Source organism: Erithacus rubecula, assembly GCF_903797595.1.
Source record: "Erithacus rubecula genome assembly, contig: scaffold_177_arrow_ctg1, whole genome shotgun sequence".
Lineage (NCBI taxonomy): Eukaryota > Metazoa > Chordata > Aves > Passeriformes > Muscicapidae > Erithacus > Erithacus rubecula.
In genome coordinates, this window is record NW_027636132.1 from 187,067 (window position 1) to 204,099 (window position 17,033).

General features: G+C 51.3%; 1 protein-coding gene and 1 long non-coding RNA gene across 2 annotated transcripts; both read left to right on the forward strand.

The window, feature by feature from the left end:
- Positions 1-4,089: 4,089 nt before the first annotated feature.
- On the forward strand, positions 4,090-8,452 carry LOC306815649 (maestro heat-like repeat-containing protein family member 7; the record flags this gene model as incomplete). Its single annotated transcript, XM_079332218.1, has 13 exons — positions 4,090-4,570; positions 4,706-4,770; positions 4,879-5,028; positions 5,208-5,356; positions 5,678-5,825; positions 6,070-6,257; positions 6,347-6,484; positions 6,765-6,879; positions 7,053-7,190; positions 7,398-7,574; positions 7,708-7,863; positions 8,023-8,178; positions 8,408-8,452. The coding sequence occupies exons 1-13, from the start codon at positions 4,432-4,434 to the stop codon at positions 8,450-8,452; spliced, it is 1,764 nt and encodes a 587-aa protein (XP_079188344.1). The 5' UTR covers positions 4,090-4,431.
- Positions 8,453-8,493: 41 nt separating this feature from the next.
- LOC306815651 lies at positions 8,494-9,444 on the forward strand. The gene is made up of 3 exons (XR_013777434.1): positions 8,494-8,592; positions 8,884-8,940; positions 9,221-9,444. It is a non-coding gene; the product is annotated as an uncharacterized lncRNA (long non-coding RNA).
- Positions 9,445-17,033: the final 7,589 nt, after the last annotated feature.

Consider the following 17,033-nt stretch of genomic DNA (forward strand, 5'->3'; position numbering starts at 1 on the left):
CTCTGTAGGTACCCAAGCTATTCTTTTGATGGTGTTACACAACAGAATTACTACCTCTTGAGAGATATGGTTACAAATCAGATGTGGAGTAACCTCACCCTGTCATGTAGCAGCATAAAAATGTTTCTGGCCACCTTAACATATGGGGTTTTTTTAACGCTCACAGTTACCTTTTAGCTCCATTAGTTTAATTGACACTACTAAGCATAAGAGTTTTATCTTAGTTCATTGCAGGTTTTATTGTCTATAACTGTATAAATGCTTCACAGACCACAAGAATAAATGGAAAGAAACAATATAATACAGTTATCTGCAGTGACTATTTATGGCCCTCTTTGGACCCCTGGGCAGATCAAAGTTTGCTGTGCAGAGCTTCTCTTACATAATGAATTGTACTTTGCAGTCAAACATCCAGGTACGGTACATGATTGCATCTGGCACAAAGGAATAAGTGCAATAATAAAGCATTAAAAAAAAATTGCTTCTGGAGAAATTAGCAAGTTTTGGAATGGCAAATGCCTTTACTCATGCAACATCTTCATCCTGGTACCTGAGCTGGATTCCAACCCCAGCTACAGCAAAAAAATTACAAAAAAGCTTCAGTCCCTCACACACCTTACTGACCAGGATCTGCATATGCAGACAGTGTATGTACCAAAGAAAAGACTCCAGAAGGAACACTGTTAAGAGGGCCTGCATCCCACATCCAAATATAAGTAGGGCATCCCCATTTAATTGGATTTCTAATGGTAGGAACACTTAAGCACAGGAAGCTCTTCCTTGAACTGCCACTACCCAGCAAAAAAGAGAGTCAGGTCCTTGGCACCTGAACAGAATCCAGAGGCAAGAATCAGGAGAAGAAGGAATGGATTAAAATATTTTGCTATTTTTCTACCTATCCTTAGGCTTCTATATAGTACTTCCTATAACTATGCTGTAATAACTCATCTTCATGAAGCACTATGAACACAAAACATTTTTATGTTCGTGCTTGCACTGTCTGCACATCAGAAATACTGACACATGATTGACTACTGCTGCTCCAGTCCTCTTGGTGGACCTGACACCTCCTGGCTTCCAGTTTAACAGGCAAGAACTTGAAGTACCTTCTGCCATCTGGATAGTTACCACAACACAAAACCAGAAATAGAATGGAAAAAAGCTGGTGGTTGAAATTGTAATACATTTCTGCAGTCCTGATCCAGAAACTAAAACCACAGAATGCATGACCACCCTTTGCTTAAGAGAGAGATGAGTGGCCTGCTTATGGAATCAGATCACTTATCCTGTAATTAACTTTTTCATGGTGTTTTGGGGGAGGGGGTTGGTATCTGCTAGTCTCATCATCACTTAGAAAACATTTATTAAGTAATGTCCAAATTATATAGATCAATCATATCTTTACCAAAAATATATCACTTAGATGACTGAAGATTATGTACTCATTCTGTCAGCAAGTCATTTTCACAGGATTTAACGCAGAGGAGGTAGATTCAAATGACTGGAAATTCACTGATATATGTGCAATGCCTATGAGGGCTTCTGTTTCTCCTGCACTTCCATTTTGGAGTATTCTAAACACTGGCAATAGCTACACAGCTGCTTCCTTTCGATAAAAGGTTGGAGCATATTTAGCCAATTAAAAGCTATGCAAATGTCTCACACATAACTTCCAGGAATTTGTTCTGCAAGACCAATTTATATTATTACAGAAAGTATTTATCCAATTATTTAGTTAAGTATTTCCTTAATGAAAACAAGCAAACAAGCACAAGACTACAGAAATATACAACATTATCATAAAATGTGAAAGCAAGGAAGGCTTAAAAATTATATTATATTATAGTTATTAAGGTTATACAGATCTCTGTGTCCTGCTGTTCACAGGTGTACTTGTACATACGCTTCAATCCCTGAAGTCAGAGGGCTACATCATGCATTTTACAACAGTTTAATTACAACACATATTTTGATTTCCAATAGTACATTACTTAGATACCAGACCGATAAGTATCAGTTCCAAAACAAGACTTAATAATAACCATCTTTCTAGGCAAACTCCACTAACAAAAAAGGTCTTTTATTCAATCCTCTGGAAAAGAACCAAAGTTTAAGACTCCACCAACCTAATTTTGAAATAGTCTGGACTAAAGAAATAAAAAGTGTTACTCAATCGTCCTTTGATTTTTCTTTGGAATATTCTTCTAATAACAGTGACTTAAACCATTTCAAACCCATTTTTCAATGCAAAACACACATCCTGTTGTTGCTACACGCCCACACAAGGAGACAAACAGAGCCAAGCCACTCCTAAATTAACTGCATTCTAGAGAAGACCAGCCATACACCAGATCAGACTCTGGACTAAACATCACTACATCCTTCCACGTCTCCCAGCCACCCCCCCCCTTCTCTATCCTTAATCTTCTGTGGTTACCTTATCCTAAGCAGACCAGAAAAATAAATAGGGGCAAGAGCGGGAGGGCAGAAAGGGATGTTGCATTTCTGAGACACAGTAACTCTTAAAATGTATTTCTTTTAATCTGCATGATTTTGTCACGTGCTTCGAGAGAATATCTATAAACTTCATGGCTTGCCAATCAGGGTTTAACATACCATCCTTTACCCAACTGTGTTGGTTTCCCTTGCTTGGGGGGAGGGTTGACTTCCCCTCAGGGAAAGCTCCACATGGTCCAGGAATGGAGGGGGCTGTCCCGCCTCCCGGGACTTCACCTGTGAGCTGCTGACACCAATCAGAGAACTGATTTGGTGATGGACAGCTCGGGAAACCAATGCAAAGTTATTTCGCTTTCACGAATCCCAGTGGATCAAGTGCTGGGGGGTCTTTCGGCTTCCGATCTCCGGAGGAGTGGTAGGCCCTGGCTGGGGCCCGGCCCGGCTCCGGGCTCGCTCTGGGGCACGGCCCGGCTCCGGCTCTGCGGGGAGCCCTTAGTTCGGCCTTGGCTTAGCTCGGCGGGGCTGCATGGCCCCCGGCACTGGCCCCATGTTTTCTCTTAATGACCTGGATACAATTTTAACTTCTTCATGCCTGGATAAGATTCTCCATCTCCTGAACCTCTGAATGAGAAGGAATAAAGCCTGGAGTCCACAGAGGTCGGCAGAATGAAGATAAAGCTCCTGACGGGAAGAGATTGAAAAGATGCAACTGATAAGTAGCTGAAAACCTTTTATTTTGTGGGGCTATGAGGGGATTGTGACTTCACCAAAATTCCTTTAAACTGTGAAATATACTTGGGAAGGATGAGTGCTTGAGTTGAAGGCTTTCCTTGCCTCGGGAAATGGAGCTCTCTGTTTTGGGCTCTGGAATATAAACAGAGACATTTGATAGAAAAGATGATGAAGAGGATTTTGTTTTTCAGCAGCCTGCCTTTGAAAGTAGCACCCCATGTGTGCATCGCAACCCATAACACGTCTCTGCAAGGACTGTGGGAATGAGAGGAAAATTCCTAGTTCTGTAGGTGCCCGGCGAATGCAGCCTGTGAAGGTGAAGACACCCCCTAAGTCTACAGCAGAAAAAGGAACTTTTCTCTCTTAAGTGAACTGAAATGATTATTTGAGTGGATAACTGACTGAAGTGTTCTCTGTATGTGGTTGGTAAAAAAATGTGGAATGAAGGGAGGAGGGAATAATCTAGGAATCTTATTCTGAATAATCTTTTCTTGTGTTATTAATAAATTTCTTCTTGTACTTTCTTTTTAAATTTTGAGCCTGCGTTGTCTTTACTCCTAAATCCTATGTCTAAAGAAAATTAAGTCTTTAAAATTGGCAAACCCTTTAGTCACACCGTGACAGCATTCCATCACACCTGGGCCACTTTGGGGGGGGGAGGGGCAGTTCCAGGCAGGTGTCAGTGTGTGCAAGGGCCCTTTGTGACACGGTGCAGCGTGGTCACCGTGGCACAGAACGGGACAGCGTGTCCAAGGGCTCAGTGTGACATGCGGTGACATAGGTGCTGGCGGTGACACAGCCACGCCACAGTGCTCAGTGCATGCGTCGGGCCAGGACGGGACAGAGCGCTGTTCCTTGCTGATCCGGAGCTTTACTGAAGCGTTACTCCTGCAGGTGACCTCGAGGCCAGACCACAGCACTTGCCAACCTGTGGCCTTCTCGAGGCTTCTCTTCTGCAGGTGCCCTCGAGGGCGCACCGTGGCACTTGGTGACGCGGAGCTTTCTCGAGGCATCTCCAGTCCCTGCAGCCTCTGCCATCGAGAGCAGACCGTGGTATTTGCTGACCACGGTTCTTGACCTGGAGGAGTCCCCTGTCCTTGCGGCAGGAGCCCTCAAGACCAGAGTGCAGAACTTGCTGTCCTGTAGCCTTGGCAAGACTTCAGTCTTGCACGTGCCTGCGAGATACGACTGCAGGACTTACTGACTCAGACCTTTTCTGAGCCATCACTCCTCCAAGTAGCCATGAATCCAGGCAGTGAGGTAGAGCAGAAAGCCCCAAGCATGCCCAAGCTGGCCTTGGGGAAGGAGGAGAAAGAAGGCGCTGGAACTACCCCAGCACAGCAGCCTGAAGAGGTGGAGCACTTCCAGGCACCACAGGAGGGTGAGTGATACCCCTCAGCTGTGCTCAATGCCCTTGGATCCTCCTTGGTCTCTCCCTGCCAGGGGAGCAGGTCTGGCTCTGCTCTCCGGCCTCTCCCGCAGCCCCTCAGCACCGTCTGCATTCGCTCTTTGCCAGGTGCAGCCACAGAGCGCACACGAGAGCAGCAACGCACCCATGGCCTCTTCCGCAGAACAGCGCAGGTACTGCAGCCAGCAACCCCTGGGCTGGGCCTGCTGTCACTGCTCAGCCCAGCACCGTGCTTGGAGCGCTCCATGGAACCTCCCTCCCTTCTTGCCCTCCTGCTACAGATGGTTTGCATGTTCATGAAAAGAATGCGCGAGGAAGAGACCAGCGTCATGGGCACTGTGGTCAGAGAATACCCTCCCATCTTCAAAACTAAGACCAGTGCTGCCCTGCTGGATATGCTTGTGCAGGAGGGTCCTTGCAATCCAAAGCAAGTAAGCAGCCCGTGGCCTGCCTTTGATCCTGCCAGGAATTGTGTGGCCTCTCAAGCCATGCCTGCTGGTCACTGGAAGCCTCAGAAGACACGAGAGTGAGGCCAAAGCTTCAGGTCGCTTCTCTGGGGCACCTGGGCAGCTTCTCTGGCAGCTTTCAAAGTCTCCCGTGCCTTCTGCAGGTGCCAGCCATGGTGAGGTACATCCACCAGTGGCTCATGGCCAATAAGTGGCCCGAGTACAACGTGTACAGACTCCTTCTGGACCTGGCAGAGGCACAGCCCGCTGACGTGGTGATGGCTCTCCTGCGCGTGGCCCCATCGTGTGACAGGTATGGGGCCCACGTGCCCACAAGACTCAGGGTTCACCAGCCCACCAGGCTGTACAGCCTGTCCCAGGTGTCTGGCAAATGCAAAATTCCAGGGCCCTCTGACTCCTCCCTTTGCCAGCCCTGGCATGTCAGCCCCCAGCGTGCTGCCCTGCTCCCTCCCTGCCCCTCAGGGGCCAGTCCCCACAGGGCTGGGCTGCCTGCCTGTTGCCAGTGAGGGGCAGTGGGCAGAGGCATGGCTGGCAGCCAGCTCAGCTTCCTGCTGCTGCCCAGGCCACGGTGCTGTGTCCCAGGCCACCCTGAGACACAGCTCTGACCCCACAGAGCTGCTATGGCCATGTGGAAGAACATCATGTGCTCGTGCAGGACTGCAGAGCCGGCCATGCTGATACTCCTGGATGTGCTGGCCAACTGGCCAGAGCAGAGCACGAGCACTGCCGATGGGGACTGCAAGGCTGTCCTTGCCCTGGCTGTGAGTTTCTGCAACTGGCCTTTGCTCACCCCAAGGTCACCTCTCCGTCAGCTTTCCAGCCTCCCTCTCCCACGGCATCTCCCTGCCTCAGGGCCTGGCTGCATCCTGGCCTAGGGGCAGCTTCAGGGCCACCAGGCCCACAGCTGCCCCTGCGTCTTCTCTGGCCTCTGCCTCCCGCACTGGGGCCCTGACGCATGGACACCTCGGCACTGAGCGCTGTCTCGGGCTGCTCTGTACTTTGCAGGCAACTGTGGTGATGTGGAAGATCCTCCAGGAGCCCTGCATCCCACACCTCATGTCCGTGCATTTCCCCCGCCTCATTGCGCACCTACTCTCCCAAGTGCTCTCCAGCACACTGGAAATGCCAGAGGCGGTCCATACTTTCTGGAAGGGGTGCCAGCAGCAACACGGCCTTTCCACCAACCCCAACAGGTACTCCACGCCAGTCTTGCTGTTCCTGCCATGTCCCCAGGGCAGGAGCCAGTGCTCCCAGTGTGACCTGACCTTTGCTCTGCACACAGTTTTGCAGTGCAGACCCTGAAGGCCCTGCTCTGTCAATGGCACTATAAGGATGTGGTGGTGGCACTGGAAGACGAGCGTGCCTGGGACACACTTCTCTGTGCTGACACCCACCACTGTGCTGTAGGTGTGCTGGCCAGGTGAGATTCCCTTCTCCTCAGCTGCCCCCCACATTTGTTCCCTCTGCCAGGAGGTGTCCCACACAGTCCCCGTGGTTGTGGGCCAGCGGGCTTTGTCACCAAGGGACAGCCAAGGAGGCTGCAAAAGGCTGGGACAGGAAGGTGCCCAAGAGCAGAGCCTCTCAGAGGGCCTGGGTCCCTTTGCAGGGTGGTTGGGGAATGAGCAGGCCTCTGAGAGTCAGTGCGGGGAGAGGTTTGCCCTCGCTGGCTCAGGTTTCTGTTTCCCGTTTTCTCCTGACAGTGAAATGCCCCACGCATGTATAACCTTGTGTTCCAAGATCGCCTTCCACATGCTCGGGCTGCTCGGCAAAGACATGCCATACTGGGATTTGGCGACCATGGCGTTCCTTGTGGAGGTGAGCCTCAAGGCCAGCGCAGCCTGGCTGAGCTGTGTGCCAGCTCTCTGCCCTCTCCCAGCTGCAGCTGCCTGGGACGCTGCCTGCACCCTGTGCTGCTGCCTGGGCCCAGCCCCGGGCAGTTCTGGGCTCCTGCCGGCCGGCTCTCCTGGCAGCGCCCCTGTGTCTTTCAGATCCTCGAGCGCCTGGCCTGGAATGAATGGCACGAGCGCGTCCTGGACATCTTGTCGAAGAACCTGCAGAGCGAGTGCAGGGAGAGGCATCGCCTGGCACTCAGAGGCCTCGTGGTGCTCGGAAAGAACATCTCCATGGTGAGAAGGTGGCAGCGGCTGCAGCCATGCTGCCGGCTGGGGCTGGGGAACGCGGTCGCTTGGGCTTGCCTGGGCTTCGGGAGCTGAGGCAGCTGCTCCCAGCTGTCCTGCCTCCCCCTGCAGCCTCCCGAGTGCTTTGGCACAGGCCTTTGGCTTCTGGGCCCTGTGGCAGCAGGGGGGCGTTTCACACGGTTGTGTTCCACGCAGGCCATACGCATGTGGGGCCTGCACGCAAGGCTCATGGAGATCCTGAGGGAAAATGACAGCGATGTGGTTAACATGAGCATCATTCTCTTCGGCTGTCTGTTCCCCTACAATGGCACCAAGATAGAAACCCCCCTCGCCCTGAAGCTGGCTGACATGCTCCTGCCACTCTTTGACAACGTAAGGCTCGCTGCCTCCAGCCACGGCCACTGGCGGCTGCCCGCACCCTTTGTGCCCTGTGCATTTTCAGGCCTGTGCCCAGGTGAGGATGAAGCAGCCCACGACTAGGGCTTTTTCTCTTCCGTTCCTACAGGATGATAGCGAGGTGCAGTTGAGATCCATGTTCATCTTCCGAGACATGATTGATTTTTCATCGGAGATGATAAAAAGGGCCCTGAAGAAACACGTGTGCAGGAGCCTGCTCCCGCTCTCCTTCCACTGCCACGACGAGAACCAGCGCATGGCTAAGGTGAGGACTCGGCGGCTGCCAGCAGCCCCCTGGCCGGAGGCTCGGCTGTCTCCTGCTCTGGCACCTCACGGGCTGCAGCCTCCTCCTGGCCGTGCTGCAGGAAGGTGGCTCCTGTGCCCTGGGCTCTGGTGCCACCTCTGCGTATGTGCTGCTCTCCAGGTCTCCCGGGCAACCCTGCATTCTTCAGCCATGCTCCTGCAGAGGAAGGACCTCCTAGAGGTGCTGCAGCTGGAGCAGATCTGGAGTTTTGGCATGGTAAGGACGGCCCAGAAGCGCCGGATTCAGGCCGGAGAAGCCGCCCGAGCGCACTGCTCGGTGTGTGGGGCCGGCAGCCATGGCCCTGCCCCCTGCTGCAGCCGCACGCTGCTCCCTTGCCTGGGCTGTGCGGGCTCTGCTCCCAGCTCCTGCGGCCCCGAGTTGGGTGTCGATGGAGCCCTGGCCCAGCGGGGCGGCACCGCGGCTCCCTGGGCAGCAGCCGGCGCTCTGCCACCTCCAGAGCTCGGCTCCAGCGGCTGCTGGCTGCCTCTCCTGGCTCTGCGGGCAGGGCAGGCCGGTGCTGGCCGCATGGAGCGTGCGGCCAAGGGGCTGAGCCTGCACCGACCGCACCTTCCCGCTGCTCTCTGCAGCTGGCAGAGGACAGGAGCAGAGTGCCCAAGCACCTGTGGCAGGCGCTGCTGTACCTGGACAGCCTGCAGGAGTCCCTGTGACAGGCAGCCATCAGCTTCATCGGTGAGCCACGAGCCTGGCCTGCCTACCCTCGCCGCCCCGGGCCGGCGCAGCTCGGCTCCAGCCCCGACTGCTGCCCTGGCACCTTCTGCCATCAGGGCCTGACGCTGCGGAGCCTTGGCTGCACTCGGGGCTGCTGCCGCCCTCCTGCAGCCGTGCCCTTGGGCGGCAGCGTGCGGCAGGGGCCCGGGCTGAGCCCTGCTGGGGGCACGAGGCCGTGTAGCCGCAGGGCCGGCAGCACTGTGGGCAGGGAGCTGCGCTGCTCGGGCCGTGACAGGCTCTGTGTGTTCCCAGGGATGGCCGGGCTGCACCTCAGGGAGCACAAGCGAGAGCTCCAGCGCGTCTGTCAGGGTGAGTCAGGGCAGTGGGCTCTCGGCCCTGCCTGCCGGGGGCAGCAGCAATCCCTGTCCCGGCTGCCGAGGGCTCTGCTCCCTGTGCGGACCAGGGCTGCCATGGCCAGAGCAGCCACAGAGATTTCAGGGCCACATGGGGCAGTAGTGTCCCCTAGCGTCGGGCTGATCCCCTTGCTCCCTGCTCCCTCGGTGCCATGGCCAGAACCGCCTGTGATGGGGGTCTCCTCGGTTCCCGCAGATGCGGGATCTGACCGTGGCTCTGTTCCTCTCTCTTACAGCCCTTGAAGAGAAGGCGGAGGACATCAGCCCCGCCATCAGAAGCCAGGCTCTGGAAACAGCCATTCTGCTGCGGGTAGCAGAGAAACATTCGGGCTGCATCTTTGGGAAGCTGCTGCATCAGTTCCACGGGGCGTGCAGGAAACGGCTTTCTCAGTAGTGCTGTGTCCGGCTCTGCTGCTGGAACGCTGAGGAGAGCTGAGTGGAGAGGCTCTCTGCCATCTGGGGCCACAGTCCACAGTGAAATGGATAGACCTAAAGAAAGCCTCTGTCTGTGTCATTTAAGAACCACGTTCAGCATTAAAAGTGTTATAAGAGTTACTTACCGTTTGTTCCAGTTAAACCTTATTCCAGTCGAATCTTGTATTCCCCAGTTTTAGTTTGTTATGAGTTGAACCCTTCTCCGCGACCCCTGTATCCCCATTTCCCCGCGACCCATATATCCCCATTTCCCCACCCCCTCCCGGCAAGGCCGCTGCTGCTCCCCGCCTGCTCCTCAAGCTGCCAAGCCCAGACAAGATTAAGCAAATCGATAAGCTCCCATCATGCCCAGTTCCGAAGCGGAAGTGTGAATGACGATGAGAGCACCCGAAAGCCGTAAGCCACCACCAAATATAGATCCACAAAAGACACCATTAAGTCAGCAAAACAGTTAGCTACTGCAGAGAACCTCCATCCTGGCACAATCGTCACACTGTCACCTGAAGAGCACTGCAGCAAAGTGACACCCTAGACCACACGAGCCAAGTCGAGTTTCCGGGAATGCCCGTGAGGACGGAACCCCCGACTCTGCAGCTCTGGCTGCAGGATCACCTTGGACCTCCTCCTCAGCGGCGTCCGGCGAGGGCAGCGGCGGCGTGTGCAGCCCCAGGAGTTCCCCTCCCACGGCTGTCTAATAAAGGCCTTTAAAAAGGAGAAATTGCCTCCCGGCCCTGTTTTTAACATACAGGGGAAGAGGGGAAAGTGGGTCCTCGTGCTGAGCAAGCTGCCCAGGCGTGGAGTATGGAAGATGGCCATGCAAGCAAAATTAATCCACAAACACCAGAGGTTTATGTCCAAAAAGGAGACAGAGGAGTCCTTTTTGCTTTATTCGAATAAAGGGACAGGCCATGGGGAATTCCCCTGGGATCTCTCAAATTTTTGGAGGACACAGCCTCCCTTTTTATCCTATTTTCTCGGCCGCATTTCCCTCTCTCTTTCCCCATTGGCTGAAGTACTTGAGAGGCACAGACTTCCCGGAACGCCTGACACCTGAGATTCCCCTCTGATGTATAAGCCTTTCCTTTTAATTTTTAATTCTTATAGAATTCATAGTTTTCCCTCGTTGCTTCTTTAATCTTCTGTTATCCAGTTTCATTTACCAGCAAACCTACAGTTTGTTTGTAAAGGTAAATCTCTTTTCCCATTCATCAATTAGTGGAATCCCTCCTACTATTTCTTTTATCTCTTGGTGCTAACCTTATCTAGCAGCACATCTACAGCGTGTTTGTACAGACGAAGGTAACATTCGTCTCAGGCAGAAGCCCCTTGGCCTTTGGTTGTGCTGAAGCCGTAACGCTGCCGGCCGAGCAGCTGGGCAGGGGCCGGAGCTGCGCGGATCCCTGCGAGACGGGTGCCTGCAGATGGCCACAAGGCCTCTCCCGGCCGGGAAGCGCCATCTGTGTCCCCCTGCCCGAGTGCTGCCGGCTGGATTGCTGAGGGCTGGTGAGAAGCCCTGAGGCATTGTGTGCCAGGGGCCATAAGCAGCCCTCAGGCAGCAGCCTTGTTCCTGCCACCTGGCTGCTCTGGCGCTTGCCAGAGAGCCTGCCGTGCCTGGCTGGAGGCCTCGAGGGTGGGCCTCAGCAGGAGGGTGGGGACACCCCCGAGGGGCCGAGGCCGGCCTGGGGACAAGGAGGCCAAGGGGCCCTGCCAGGGCACGGTCACTGGGGGCTGCCAGGGCGGTGGGCAGAGGCAGAGCTGGCAGCCAGCCCGGGCCCCCACGACTGCCCAGGGCACATAGCTGAGACCGAGGCCCCCCTGACACAGAGCTCTGGGCCCGCAGAGCTTCTGCCTCCCTGGGGAGGGCGGCCACGTCTACTCGAGCAGGGCTGCCCAGTCGCTGCCGCCCCAGCGGCTCTGGGCTTCGCACAAACAGCACCAGAGCCAGCACAGGAGCAGCAGCACCCCGAACGCCAACACCTGCTTCACCAGGCATCCGCACCGGCAGGGATGCCAAAAGGGGGCAGACTGTGGGCACCTCTCCTGGTTTGAAGGACAGGTGTCTGCCCAAAAAGGCAGAAGCTTCGCTGTGAAATGCAGAATGCAAACCCTCTCCACCCACATTATTATAATTTACAAATTAGGTAGCTCTCAGGCAAAAATAGGGGAATTAGGAATAACAGTTCTTTACTAGGAAAATTAACATAGAAATAAATGATTACAAAGAACAATCCCAAAAACACTGACAGAGTCAGAATACAACATGATGTGGAAAGTGCCGGCTTTCCTATGGAATCCAGTGGAAAAAAGGTAACTTGCTGTCCAAAATCTCAGTTTTTATCTAGGTAGGAAAGGCTTGTCTCCTTCCCCTGACTGGAGCATGTCCCAATGGGATGATGTAATTTTTATGTACAGGAAGCAATGAAGAGAAACATCTGTCACATTACAGAGACAAAAAAGCTGCACATCCTTTACTAAATCATTTTACAAGGAAATCTTCTGAATATACGCTTCATCTACTATAGTCATCAGGTAGATCTATAGTGAGATTCATTATAAACTTTAAATGATAATGCATAATTAGTATAAGCTGACCCAGAAAGGTGTTCCCAACTAGGGAATGCAATCCCTGTTCTGGTCCCTGGGTGAACTCCGTGCCCTCTCCCTATCGCTCAGCCTTTCGGTCACTCCCACTCTGTTCCCCTGTTGCCTTTTCACCCTAACCCCACCTGTGAACACCCCCTGTCCCTTGGCAATTGGCCCCTAAGGATTTCCCCGCCTGCTCATCCCATGACAAAACCTTAAGCCCCCCACAAGCCCCTTCGCCTTTGTTCCCTGAACCCTGGATGATGCACGCGTGGCTGAAAGAAACATCTTTGTAAAAGCCTGCAAAGGCTTTTCCTGCTCCTTTCCTCGCCTTTCCCCCCAAGCAACAAATAGGTGCAACACTAAGCAACAATAGGAGGAACTTGAGAGTTGACCCACAGCTGCATTGATGATTCCTCTGAGTACAAATGCATTTATTGTGTTGTTTCACTCAGACTCTTCTGCTGGTAATTAAGGGCAGTGCCCTTTTAAAAGGATGGAACCACTTCCCTAAGCTGTGCTGTAGTAACTGCAATAAAGGAAGGCAATGTGATGATTTTACTCATGAAGGACTAGCTAGAACTTTTAGTTTCACAAGGACTCTAATCATGCAATTTCTATTGCATGAGAAGGTGTGCCCATTAGAATCCTTCATTCTCATAGGTCTATGCTACATGGCACTCCTTGCAAGTGTATTTGAAGTTTGTATTTGAAAAATACATCTTGTTCGTATCCTTTGTCATTGCTTCATTTGGCTGTAGCATTTGATACCATTTCAAACAAAGATGACAAAATGAAGAAATATATAATTACATTGTTGCAGACTTCAATAGTCCTAATGTCTTTCAGAGATGAAATGTTAAACCCATCTTGATTGATACACTGTAGAGTGAAGCAAATGGCTAAACCCAACCTTTGATCATGAATTTATTATGATATTTAACAGCCTTAAAGGACTGAAAGTTTCACCATCTTGAAAAATTTGTTGCCTTTTTTGATACATAATATTGCTGCTTAATATCCTGTCCTTAATATCAGTAGGCATTTTTCTATGTCTACACTGCGTTCCCCTGTTGCATCATGTTGCCTGGACTTCTGGTAAATTAATTGAAGGGAAGGGGTTTCAGAGCATATGCAGATCCACCATCCAAACAAGCAGGTTATTGCATGGTCAAAGAGCAGCTGGTAAACTCACTGCATGAAGGAGCAAGAAAAAGCAGGATTGTTAATGCAGGAAAAGATTATTGCATCCAACCATCAAGCTAGCAGCATGTTCCCCACTAAATCATATCAAGTGCCACATCCACACATTTTTTAAACACTTCCAGGGATGGTTAGTCTGCTACTTCCCTGGGCAACCTGTTGCAATATCTGCTGGACAATTCCATTTTTAATGATTAGTGTGTTTATTGTCGTGCTTATGAACCAGAGGGATCAAGAATATAGTTTTGCAAGGCTCTTCCATAAAGCATACAAAAAATTAAATACAGACTTTGTCTTGAAAAAAAATCACAGTTCTGGAAAAGAAGGAGCAAAGTGAATGCAATACAGTCTGCAACTACAGCAGATTTGCAGCACAAATAGAACAAAAGAGTCACGAATCAACAGTGTGATTTATTTCCCAAGACATGGTGAATTGGTCAAGGAACCTCAACATAATCCTCTGCCCATACTTCCTTAACTTCTTACGATATGTGTATGTTGGAGGTTGCGTTTTGTCCTCTTACTGTGCCAGTTTAAAGAATTTTTCCCATTATCATGCTAAGGAAGCCTGCCAGATTATGCCCAGGCTGTTTTCAGGACTCTGGACAAAGGGGTAGACAAAGGCTTCCCAAGGGGGCTGCTCTCTCAGCGGCGAGGACTGAGGGCAAGGACTGCCGTCTCCAGCCCACACGGTCCGAGCCGGGGGAAGCCAGGCTCTCTCTCTCACTCTGCTGGAATACAGATCTGCATCTCTCCCGTTCCAGCCTCCTACCTCTGAGGGCACAGCTGACCACCAGGACTCAGACGGTGAGCGGGGAGCTGTCCCTGCAGCCCGCTCCACCTAGAGACACAGCGCGGCTGCTGCTGCCTCCCTCCACCTCCGCTCCCGTCTGCCACCTCTGCGGCTGAAAGAAAGGACTGGAACTGAGTTATTTCTTCTGTTTCGTTGTTAATTTTTCATAGCTGCTGTTGTTTCTGATGTAAAATTAGATATATCAGTAAAGAGCTGTTATTCCCACCCCCTTACCTCTGCCTTAGAGTTCTTGATTCAAAACATTATAATACTCAGGAGGAAGGGAACTTGCCGTCTCTATTTCAAACTGGGGTTTCTCTCTTTATTGGCAGACATCTGTCCTTCAAACCAGGACAGCATCCATTGCTCAGCAGGCACCTAGTTATATTTGGACATGAGCTGCCATAGGCAGACATTCCAGCAACTGGAATGTTGAATAGCAGGGGCTGGGCTAACTCCTTTTTTGCCCAAATGCAAGAAAGACAGAAAATCACAAGGAAACATGGCAGTGCCTCTATGGAGTCTCTTTGTCCTGTGAAATTCAGTAGCTGTTGGTGGTTTTGTGCTACTACCAATTCCTCCCATGAAAAAAAGCATTCCAGGAAGAAGCAACATTATCTGACACATAAGCAGTGTTGCCAGCAATTGCTGCAGATGCTCCTGCCAACAGCCCCTGTAGGATGGAGCACAGCCCCCAGTGTACCTTGGCTTGAGCTGCCCCTGGCACAGAAGCCCCTCCAGGCCATAGGTCGCTGTGGCAGGAGCAGGCACCAGCGCTGCCAGGGCTCAGGGCAGGGCAGGTCAGGTTCGGCAGGGACTCTGCCACACCTGCTGATGTCAGTGCTCCCTGGGCCCTGGGCTCAGAGCAGCATTCATGCCCTGGACTACACGTGTTTTCCTTGTCAGTGTCACAGCGCTGCGTTTAGGACGGCCACCAGGCGGGACGTGTCCCAGGGAGGCTGTGCCAGTTTCTGTGCAAGGCCCCGCGCCCTTCCCGTCACAGCCGCCTCGGCGGTCACGGGGGCTCCTTCTGCAGCCCTGAGCGTGCAGAACAGGGCAGAGTTTGCTGATGGTTTGAGCCGTTCCTAAGGATCCTTGGGCACTACAAGACACTTGGGGCAAGGCATTTGTGTTGGTTTCACGTGCTTGGGGGGAGGGTTGGCTTCCTCTCAGAGAAAGCTCCACATGGTCCAGGAATGGAGGGGGCTGTCCCGCCTCCCGGGACTTCTCCTGTGAGCTGCTGGCACCAATCAGAGAGCTGATTTGGTGATGGACAGCTGGGGAAACCAATGCAAAGTTATTTGGCTTTCACGAATCCCAGTGGAACACGTGCTGGGGGGTCTTTCAGCTTCCCCTCTCTGGAGGAGCGGGGGCTGTGGCCGGGGCCCGGCCCGGCTCCGGGCTCGCTCTGGGGCCCGGCCCGGCTCCGGCTCTGCGGGGAGCCCTTAGTCCAGCCCCGGCTTGGCTCGGCGGGGCCGCATGGCCCCCGGCACCGGCCGCATGTTTTCTCTTAATGACCTGGATACAATTTGAACTTCTTAATGCCTGCATAAGATTCTCTATCTCCTGAACCCCCTTAATGAGAAGGAATAAAGCCTGGAGTCCACAGAGGTCAGCGGAATGAAGACAAAGGTCCTGATGGGAAGAGATTGAAAAGATGCAACTGATAAGTAGCTGAAAACCTTTTATTTTGTGGGGCTATGAGGGGATTGTGACTTCACTAAAATTCCTTTAAATGGTGAAATATACTTGTGGAGGATGAGTGCTTGAGATGAAGACTTTTTTTGCCTCGGGAAATGGAGCTCTCTGTTTTGGGACTTGGAATATGAACAGAGACATTTGATAGAGAAGATGATGAAGAGGATTTTGTTTTTCAGCAGCCTGCCTTTAAAAGTAGTACCCCATGTATGCATCGTAACCCATAACACGGCTCTGCAAGGACTGTGGGAATGAGAGGAAAATTCATAGTTCTGTAGGTGCCCGGCGAATGCAGACTGTGAAGGTGAAGACACCCCCTAAGTCTGCAGCAGAAAAAGGAACTTTTCTCTCTTAAGTGAACTGAAATGATTGTAACTGAGGTCTTCAAATTCACCCTGAAAATGGGTCCATCTTTTATGGCTCAAATCACCAGGTCAAAGTGACTTGATCACATTTTTAGCACAGAAACACCTCACTCTGATGGCACACTTTTCGACCAATTTTAGGTTCCCAGCAGTAAATTTCATGGTCAGATAAGCTAGTCAGAGTAATGTGACACAGACAATTCCATAAAGTTTCTACCATTTCTGCTGCTGTTTATCTCCCAATGGACTACAGGCCTGTTGGAAATACTGCCACCAGTTGATTCCTTTCAGAAAAATGCTGAAAAAAATTAAAAATAAATAAAATAATAGGTTCCTTCCTTTTTCTTCTCTCATGTTTCACTTCCTTAGTCACCATTTTTACTTCAGGTTGCGTTCATCTCAACAAAAATCCACTGTAATCCTCAAAAGTATTTTCACTTCCTATTGGAGAGCTTTATTTATTATCAGATTGTTCTCCACAATAAAACCTGTTTTTTTGCTGACTTTGTTCCCTGAGTTGCAGCCTCATTGTCTCTCAAACCCTTCACTTTTCTTTGCTCTATTTGGTTCTTCTCAAGTGAGAATCAGAGCAGGGATTTTTCCTGCCAAGTTATTGATGTGGAATGGATAGTGTGTAAATCCTGTGAGGAGCTCAGTAAGAGTTAAAGCCTTTAAAGTATTGTAAAACTCATTGTAAGCTAGGTTATGCTTCTTATGAGTCTTTGATTATTGTTTGAATATTTAACAATAGCAAAGATTGCTCTATGGCAATACCTCATGTAAACCAGGTACACTAAACCCAGTGATTTGAGCAAAACAATATTTAAAAAAAATCACCCCCTGTAATGTCACATACTGTTTTTTGATTGTACTATTGTATTTTTGTTCATTAATTTCTCCTGGTTCTGGGAAGTGAGGTAATGCTGATCTGGGGTTTGCATAAAAAGAAGTATTTTTCAGAATCCTGAAAGA